At 48.7% G+C, this 9,029-nt stretch overlaps 1 protein-coding gene across 1 annotated transcript in view; it reads left to right on the forward strand.

The window, feature by feature from the left end:
* The first annotated feature begins 1 nt into the window (after nucleotide 1).
* The window catches only part of GGA3 (golgi associated, gamma adaptin ear containing, ARF binding protein 3), a 16,276-nt gene continuing 7,248 nt past the window's right edge, over nucleotides 2–9,029 (forward strand). Inside the window, exons 1-4 of the mRNA XM_049635755.1 lie at nucleotides 2–85; nucleotides 6,969–7,053; nucleotides 7,180–7,255; nucleotides 8,648–8,746. Coding sequence (XP_049491712.1) covers nucleotides 46–85; nucleotides 6,969–7,053; nucleotides 7,180–7,255; nucleotides 8,648–8,746 — 300 coding nt within the window. The 5' untranslated portion in view covers nucleotides 2–45. The remainder of the gene's footprint in view (nucleotides 86–6,968; nucleotides 7,054–7,179; nucleotides 7,256–8,647; nucleotides 8,747–9,029) is intronic.

The following is a 9,029-nucleotide window of genomic DNA, read 5'->3' on the forward strand; positions in this document are numbered from 1 at the left end:
TCTCGCGAGGTTTGAGGCCGCAGGGCCGGCCCGGGCGGCTGCAATATGGCGGAGGCGGAAGGGGAGAGCCTGGAGTCCTGGCTGAGTGAGTAGCCGCGGCCGCTTCTGTCTGTCCTCGAGCCCCCTCGCCGCCCCCGCTGCCCCCCCCTACACCTCCTCCCAGGGTCCAGTGGCGGCGTCTCCTAGCAGCTCGCGCTTCGGCTTGCCCTCGCCGCAAGCTGTCAGCGATCACGCCCCTTCCCCAGCAGGGCGCCGGGTCCCCCTCCCGGCGCCTCCTCCCACTGCTGCGCGCGGCGGCGGGAGCTGCGTACTGTCCCGGCCCCGCGGGCTGCGGAGAAGCGTCAGCTAAGTGCTCCCGGCTGACATGCATCGGCGATTTGGGGACATTGTGGTGGGGCCCCGCTTCTCAGACCCCCGTGCCTCAGTCTCAGACCGAGGGAAAAGCCGCGGATTGGGGCTGAAACTTCGCGAGCGGTGGGCACCAGTGAGTATACACATACTGCTTCAGAATTGCGACCATGTATTTGAGAAGTGGCCGCTTCGCTGAGGCAGAATGTTTGAAGTGAGAATAATCCAAAGTAGGGTAAAGAACAGAGCTCTATTTTCCTGCAGCGGCCAAAGCTTGGTTATGTCTGTGTTGGGAGACACACACACTTGAACCCCTTAACGAGTCATCGTCCATAGCGTACTCTGAGCAAAGCTGAGGAACACAGCCTAGTGCTGTAGTTAGAGCGGCCTTCGCTCTAATTGCTAAATCGTATTTCTGTTAAGGAAATACAGGTTAACCTTGTTAGCAGGTAGTACTCTGCTGAAGGGTTAATAAGTTAACTTTCCTATGGGCTAGAAGAGGCCCTTGGAGGCCTCTTTAAGTGAACACACATTGGGCAGGATGGTGACAGGTAGGATGCCTAGAGATTGCCTTGCGCAGAGACCTCTTATGTACTGGAGCCTCCAGGCTGTTTCCTCCAATGGCCTGAGCTTTCTTAATAAGAACCCCCCTTCAGGTTGTTGAACCCAGGTTACATTTGCAAAATCTGCAGTTGCAGGCAGGTCACAGTCTTCTGTATATATGGAACTGTTCTCTGAGGAGCTCAAAGCACTCCAGAGACACTCATTTAATTCATTTATCAAGTATCCTAGTGAAGCAGGTACTAATGCACCATTTCACAAAAAGAGGACACCCTGACTCTAATCAAACCACTTGTCCAGAGACATCTAACCGATATAGATATAACTACACTGGAATTGGATGTTGTTGTTGTTTTTTAAGTTTATTTATTTTGAGAGAGAGAGAGAGAGAGAGAGAGAGAGAGAGAATATCCCAAGCAGGCTCTGTGCTGTCAGTGCAGAGCCCATCCCAGGGCTCAATCCCACGAACCGTGATAACATGACCCGAGCTGAAATCAAGAGTCAGATGCCCAACTGACAGAGCCACCCATGGGTCCCTGAAATTTGTTTGATTCATGAATATGAATAGGGACGTTGAAGTAATTTGACTTAAGCTGAGTTTAATAGACTAGATTTAGAGTTATATTTTGAAATAGGAGAGGGACAGACCTGTTTTTGAGGGAGAGTAGAGATTGTGAGTGGGGGAAGGACAATGGTGTCTGTAGACTTTAGAGCTGATACTGGCCTTTGATTTTTCCCATTAGAGTGACATTAGGGGCAGTGTTCAGATTCCTTCCATTCTTCTCCGTCATTCACCTTCACAGTTCTTGTGACTTATTGGTGTGAACTTGGCCAGGTGAACGAACCAGTGCTTGGGGTTTAGCACTATTTTAGTCTAGGTCCTTGTCACTCTGTGGATTGCCAGAATTATTATAGAAGCCTCTACTGGGCCCAGTGCTTCAGGTGTCTCCCCACGTCCCTTCTGTCCACTTGGCATTCTGCTCCCAGAAGAGCACTTCTGTGGAATCAGGTCGTCCCACTGTCGCACGCCTCCTGCCGCCTCTTGGTGGCTTCCTGAGCGTCTTCTTGCTTTGCTAAGTCAGATGTGTTCTTGTCCCATCAGCACACATTGCTCTCCTTCCCTGGAAACCCTGTTCTCCTTTGCCTAACTAAATGCTTTAAAACCCATCCCAGATTCTCCTTGTCCACGGACTGTCTCTTGATGACTTCAGCCTTTTCTGAATTCCTGTCATTACTATAATCAGTCCATAAGAAATACCTGTTATGTGGGACGCCCGGGTGGCTCAGTCGGTTAAGCATCCGACTTCAGCTCAGGTCATGATCTCACAGTTGGTGGGTTCAGGCCCCCCATCAGACTCTGTGTTGACAGCTCAGAGCCTGAAGCCTGCTTCGGGTTCTGTGTCTCCCTCTCCCTCTGCCCCTCATCTGCTCATGCTCTGTTTCTGTCTCAAAAATAAGTAAACATAAAAAGATTTTTAAGAAATACCTGTTATGTGAGGTATTATGAAAATTAATTAAGTTCAATCTGTCTTTGCCTTAAGTTCGGTAAAGGTGATCCTGGAGTGGATAAAGCATTACTAAAAAGATACAGGTACAAGGCAAGAACTGTAAATGCTAAAATGCAGGCAGTTTCTTCAGGAAATTGGGGAGAAGTGGAATGGAAACGTGATTCTGTCAGTGAGGAGGTAGCATTTGATCCAGGCCTTAAAGACTGGGGAAAACTGGCTAAGAAAACACTGGACGGTGATGTAAATAGAGAAACCATATAGGAACAGGTTTTTGGCTGGTTCAGGCAGGTAGTTCCAGTAGGAGTGTGGTGGGAGAGAAACCTGGGAAGTTAGAACCAAATTCTGGAAAAGCTGGAATTCCAGCTCAAAAAGCTTAAATTTCGACAGTTATCAGGTCCCCGTTCTTACCATCTCTCGTGAAATCAGTGTTTTACAAGGGTTAGTATAGGGGTTTTATATAGGATGGCCAGGAGAAATTCAAGAAGCAGGTGAAGAAGGGGTTGGGGTAGGGGCAGAGGTAAGAAAGGAAGGAGAGATTTAAAAAGATTTTGAGGGGGGGGGGCGCCTGGGTGGCGCAGTCGGTTGAGCGTCTGACTTCAGCCAGGTCACGATCTCACGGTCCGTGAGTTCGAGCCCCGCGTCGGGCTCTGGGCTGATGGCTCGGAGCCTGGAGCCTGTTTCCGATTCTGTGTCTCCCTCTCTCTCTGCCCCTCCCCCGTTCATGCTCTGTCTCTCTCTGTCCCAAAAAAAAAAAAAAAAAAAAAAAAAAAAAAAAAAAAAACGTTGAAAAAAAAGATTTTGAGGGGGGACACCTGGGTGGCTTAGTCGGTTAAGCGTCTGACTTTTGATTTTGGCTCACTGTGAAATCAAACCCGATGTCGGGCTCTGTGGTGACAGCATAGAGCCTGCTTGGGATTCTCTCTGTCTGCCCATTCCGTGCTTGTGCTTGCTGGATAAATAAATAGACCTTGAGAAGGAAGGGACCCTAGGTTGATGGAAATGGGTAAGAGGGAAGGAGTCAGCAATGGGGGTTCAAATCCGGATGCCTGGATGTGGGGGCAAAAGGAGTTTTTGAATGATGGCACCATTTTTCTTTAATTTTTTTTTTAATGTTTTATTTATTTTTGAGAGAGAGACAGCGTGAGAGGGGGACAGAGGATCCAAAGTGAACTCCGTGCTGACAGCAGTGAGCCCAGTGTGGGGCTCGAACTCATGAACCGTGTGATCATGACCCGAGCAGAAACCGAGTCGGATGCTCAACCAACTGAGCCACCCAGACACCCCATGATGGCACCATTTATAGAAATAGGGAAGTCAGGAAGGAGAAGTAATGAGCTTGTTTTAAAACTTGTTTCTGTAACAAATCATATACTCTAATTTTTTGCTCTGGTTATTTTGCACGTGTCGCACCAACAGAGTATAACCTCCTCAAGGCTAGGCTCTGAGTCTTGGACTTTTTCTGTAGTCCCTCTATGGCCAAATGCTCTGTACTTAGTTTTCCTTTAGTTACGTTATTGATTGATTGAATAATATAGTACAATACACTTGATCTGTGTACTTAATTTTCTGTGAGCACTTAACAAAGACTTGGTGACTAAGGCCCTCTTGATTCAAGACCCTAGCACTGAAGGCTGACTCTTGATTGCTTTTCCATCCTGTATTCTTGCCTCTCTTAATCTCTAAGTAACATGTTACATAGAATTTGTCATCTGTGAAATGTTTGAGCTGTGTTGGGATTGGGTAGCCAGTGTTGCCCCTACTTGAACCGTCCCCACTTGACCTCTTGAGGCCCCACAACAGTCAAAACTAGTGTTGGAACTAAGCTGAAAAATGAGAGCAGAAAATCTAGATGCACAGACACACAAGAGAATAAGGCTTTCAGGAAAGACCTGAAAATAGAAACCTTGAGTCAAAGTAGAGTCCAGGGCTAGTTCTAGAGGGTGGGGTCGACAGGTGAGGCTGTAGTGTCACCTCTGTGCCAGGTAATAGAGCTTGTTTTGTGGGTGGAAAGTTGTGTGCATCTGCTGGAGGGAGGCAGCGGGCAAATGGAGAGATCGAGTCACCCAGAAGTATCCCCAGAGTTTTCTTCCAGTTCCTAAGGGTGCTGTGGTCGGCTTCCTGAGTAGGCTGGAGAGCTGGAGCAGATACTCAGAACCAGGACTGACCATTGCTGAACAGGGGCTGTTTGTGCCCACATGCAGGCAGAGCGCTCCCTGCAGAGTTGCAGCGGAAAGGTCTGTCCAGATGAAAGGAAGTGGGATTCTGGAGAAGTTGAACCCAAGTGAGAAGGGAGTGGGCGTATACTTGGAAGCAGAAGTGCTACAAGAATTACAGGAGGCCTGGGGAGAACACGTGTGGTGACGGTCCATTGCTCATGCACGTGTGGGGGCAGGGGAGCATCCATGCAGCACTCCCCGCCGTCCTTTTCCAGTTGTGAACGGTGCAAATGAATGCGTTAGTCTTTCTTACGCCATGAAGTACGTGACTCTTCTCAAAATGATAATAGCAGCGATGGGAGGGGTATGGCTTCTCAGACCGTCTTATTTTTGCATCCTTCAGCTTCTTGATGTCACGTGAGAACTTTAAGCATCTCAAATGATGGGGATTAGTAACACAGCCATGCTAACACCTGAGAAGATATCAGGCAACTGATGGGAGAAACATGGGGCTTCTGGACGGTGACAGCTTGTAGGTCACCGTGGCAATAAATAGCCACTCTTGACGGAATTAAATTAATTTGCTTCCTTTCTAGCTTGACATTTTAAAGGGCCTGCTAATTCTCTCTTCATGATTGAGGACAGACATTTCTCTTTTCCTCCAAATAGGAGCTCAAAGCATCAGAATCTTCTTGCGATCAGAGCAGAAACACTGCCAGGCACGCGCGCTGCGTCTGTGGGTCCTGCGCGCCTTCCCTCCGCCTCCGGGTGGCGTCTGCTGACTTCTTGTACCTCAGAGCCCTCTTTGGGGCAGGGTGGGGGTGGGGAGGTGCTGGGAGGCCTTGTTAGGATTTGGTCACGGAGCAAGTGATTTTTGATATTAGGAAACAGGAAGTTAAGAAAACACAGTCACGAGAAACCAGAATTCAAGAACTTCTGACAACACCCCTTGTGTGGAGGGGCTTTTTCAAGGTTCTCTTGCTCTGCTTTTGGCACTTGTGGAAATGTGTGGGAGTGTGGGGATTTAAAAACGATTTACGCCTTCAGCCTTCCATTCCTCTTCTGAACCTGAAGTCCTAAATTTAGCAAACAGCTTGAGAGTGCTTTCTGGAAGAGGCAGACTCCCAAGATCTGAATCAGAGGTGGGAACACCCTTAACCACCCCTAGCAAGGTTCTGGGGGATCACAGGGGAGAGGGGACCCCACCAAATATTAGGAGACTTGACATTTAGCACGTGGATTTTAAACCCTCAGTGATCCCTCTGAGAACTCTCCAACACTTGTCTTTGTCCTTAATCATAGGAGACCACTTATTTTTTTATTCTTTTATTATTTTCAAAAAAATGTTTTCAAGTTTATTTCTTTATTTTGAAAGAGAGAGAGCGAGAGCGAGCAGGGAAGGGGCAGAGAGAGAGAATCCCAAGCAGGTTCCTCACTGTTTGCACAGAGCCAGATGTGGGGCTCTAACTCACAAACCGAGAGATCATGACCTGAGCTGAAATCAAGAATTTGATGCTTAACTAACAGAGCCACCCAGGTGCCCCATAGAAGGTCATTTAAGCTGTAGGGGCGGTCTGTATCTGCGGTCCTGGGGACGGAGCACGATGATTAGTGTTCAGTAGGGGCTCATTAAATATTAGTTTAACTTAAAAGGATGACATTGTGGGGGTGCCTGGGTGGCTCAGTCGGTTAAGCGTCCGACTTCAGCTCAGGTCATGATCTCACACTCTGTGAGTTCGAGCCCTGCTCGGGCTCTGTGCTGACAGCTCAGAGCCTGGAGCCTGCTTCAGATTCTGTGTCTCCCCCTCTCTCTGCCCCTCCCCTGCTCATGCTCTGTCTCTCTTTGTCTCAAAAATGAATAAAAAGATTTAAAAAAAAAAATTTTTTTAAGGATGACATTGTGTACAATTTAAAAAACATTTAAAGCGTTCAGGAAAGTTGGGTCTTGAAAAAATGTTTGAAGGGTACATAGGAAATACATTTCCTAAGTATATATATATATATATTTTTATCAAGTATCACCTGACTTTAATTTCTCCAGGAAACACTTCTTGATAACTCCTACTTGCTTAATAGCTTATTTTTATGTAACTAGAATTATTTATACTTATTTATTACATTAAACATTTTTGCGGATATCAGTTTGAAGATTTTTATCATTTGTGTTTATAATTATTCATCTGTACTATTGACCGTGGTCAACTCTAAGCTTTGCAAGGCTGAGAATTTGTTTTCCCTTTCATCTGTGACTTCCAAAATACTGGACTGACCTGTTGAGGATTCTCTTATCAGAAAAGAAATGTGGAAACAAACTTAGCTTCACATCAATGCCTAAAAATTGTTGGAACACTTTCCATTGTGTCCTCAATTGTCCTCCGCTTTGCTCTGTCCCAAGATAAAGCCACCAATCCTTCCAACCGCCAGGAGGACTGGGAATACATAATTGGCTTCTGTGATCAGATCAACAAAGAGCTTGAAGGGTGAGTCTCAAAGCTGTTGGGAGGCAAGTGGGAGAGAGCTGACTGTAGAAGTAAAAACTGGCCAAGGAGGGCCAGTCACGTGGTCCCAGGGTCAGTGCCTGAAAGCGGGGTCTGCTTGTCTCCCAGGCCACAGATCGCTGTCCGACTGCTGGCCCATAAGATCCAGTCTCCACAGGAATGGGAGGCAGTCCAGGCCCTGACGGTATGTGGTTTCATTGCAGTGGTGGATTTCAGTGAGCCCAGGCCTTTCCTCATGCGCCCACTGGGTTCTCTGGGGTTTTCATGGCTCACGTCCTAAGGCAGCTGGAAGTCCCTGATACTAGATCTATCTGGAGCGCGTTCCGTAAACTGCCCCACGAATGTGTATGACTGAAGTGCAGTCCCTGCACCATGGCCACCGGTCTTGTGGGAGAAGCTGAGTGGCTAAGGGAAGGAGCCAGAGGCAGGAGCCCTGAGCCCAGGGTGGAGCCCAGAGGCGGCTTCTTGAAGAGATGCTAACAGCTGTGTTGCCAGTTAAGAGTTAGCGAACTAAAGGAAAATGAGGCAAGTAAAAAGTTCTGTAGCTAAAAGTGATGCTAGCTCCTGCTGAAGGCACCACCGACAGGTGGAGCTTAGTGTTTATTCAGAGGGGACAAGTGCGGCACTGAGCCAGAGGTGGCTGAGCTCACAGGATTCCTAGGTTCTCCCCGACGTCAGCCGGGTCATGCACGGGAAGGGCGCTCAGACGGCTCACGTGCACACCTCTGTTGCGTTCACTGCAGAGAGAAGGCCTTATAAAACAATGCTTCTCAACCTGGAGTGGGTTTCCTCTCCAGGAGACATGTGGCAGTGTCTAGAAGCACTTTTGGGTGTCACGTGTCATGGGGCATTACTAGTATCTAGTGACTAGAGGCCAGGGATGTTGCTGAACATCTTACAATGTACAGGACGGGCTTCCACAACAAAGAATGGCCCAGAACGTCAGTAGCGATATGCTGGAAAACCCCTGCTTTACAAAGTCAGAAGCCAAAAAAGGGAACACTGGGGTGGAGCTCTCCTGGGCATAAACCGCAGGCCCCAGGGCCCCAGGAAGCACCGAAAACTTAAGGTAGTTTATGTGCCTCGGAAGGAAAATCGATGGGAGCAGGGAGGGAAAATATGTCTTTGAAAAAGAAAACTGTTTAAATATTATCTTCCATCTTCCCCAAACATTGATCAGCTTATAGCAAGAGCCCTGGACCCAGAGTCGGAGAAACTTTCTGTCTCTGGGCCTCAGTCTCCTCATCGAAATGATGAGGGCGGAATCTTGTAAGCAGGCACTTTCTACGACAGACATTCAACTGTCTTGGTACCTGGGTCCCAGTGCTCTGTTCTTTAGTTCCTATTCGGCTTCCCCAGAAGAGGTTTAAGGGGCCCAAGGTGTCCGTGATCCTGTTGCCCTGATGCTCCGGGGGGGGGGGGGGGGGGGAAGGGGGAGGGGGGCAGTGCACACAAACTTCCTGATCGGTTTCTTCCTCGTGAAGGTCTAGTCACTGTGATCTACGTGCAGGGTCCTGGCTGAGTGCCAGCTCCGACCCTCACCCGCACTGAGCACCTCCCCTCCGTGTGGCTGTAGGTGCTGGAGGCGTGTATGAAGAACTGTGGCAGGAGATTTCATAATGAAGTAGGAAAGTTCCGGTTTTTGAATGAATTAATCAAAGTCGTCTCTCCGAAGGTCAGTCAGTGGCGGTTTTCTCATTTCTAGGAACTGCTTTCGTGTCCCTCCCCCTCTCCCGTCTTACTGGCTTCACCTTGCAGCCGGCATCTCCACAGAGCTGTCTTTAGAGAGCTGTCCACATCTTGTCCTTAGAGAGCTAGGCCCTGAGTGGAGCCGGGTGACCGTGAGGCCACAGGGACAGGCAGCCCTCTGATGGACTCCTGGCCTTAATGTGACAGGTGACGTGGCAGCAGGCGTTAACGCGCACCCTGGCTGGGGGGGGGGGGGGGGGGGGGGGGGG

The sequence above is a fragment of the Panthera uncia genome, chromosome E1, assembly GCF_023721935.1.
Source record: "Panthera uncia isolate 11264 chromosome E1, Puncia_PCG_1.0, whole genome shotgun sequence".
Classification (NCBI taxonomy): Eukaryota; Metazoa; Chordata; class Mammalia; order Carnivora; family Felidae; genus Panthera; species Panthera uncia.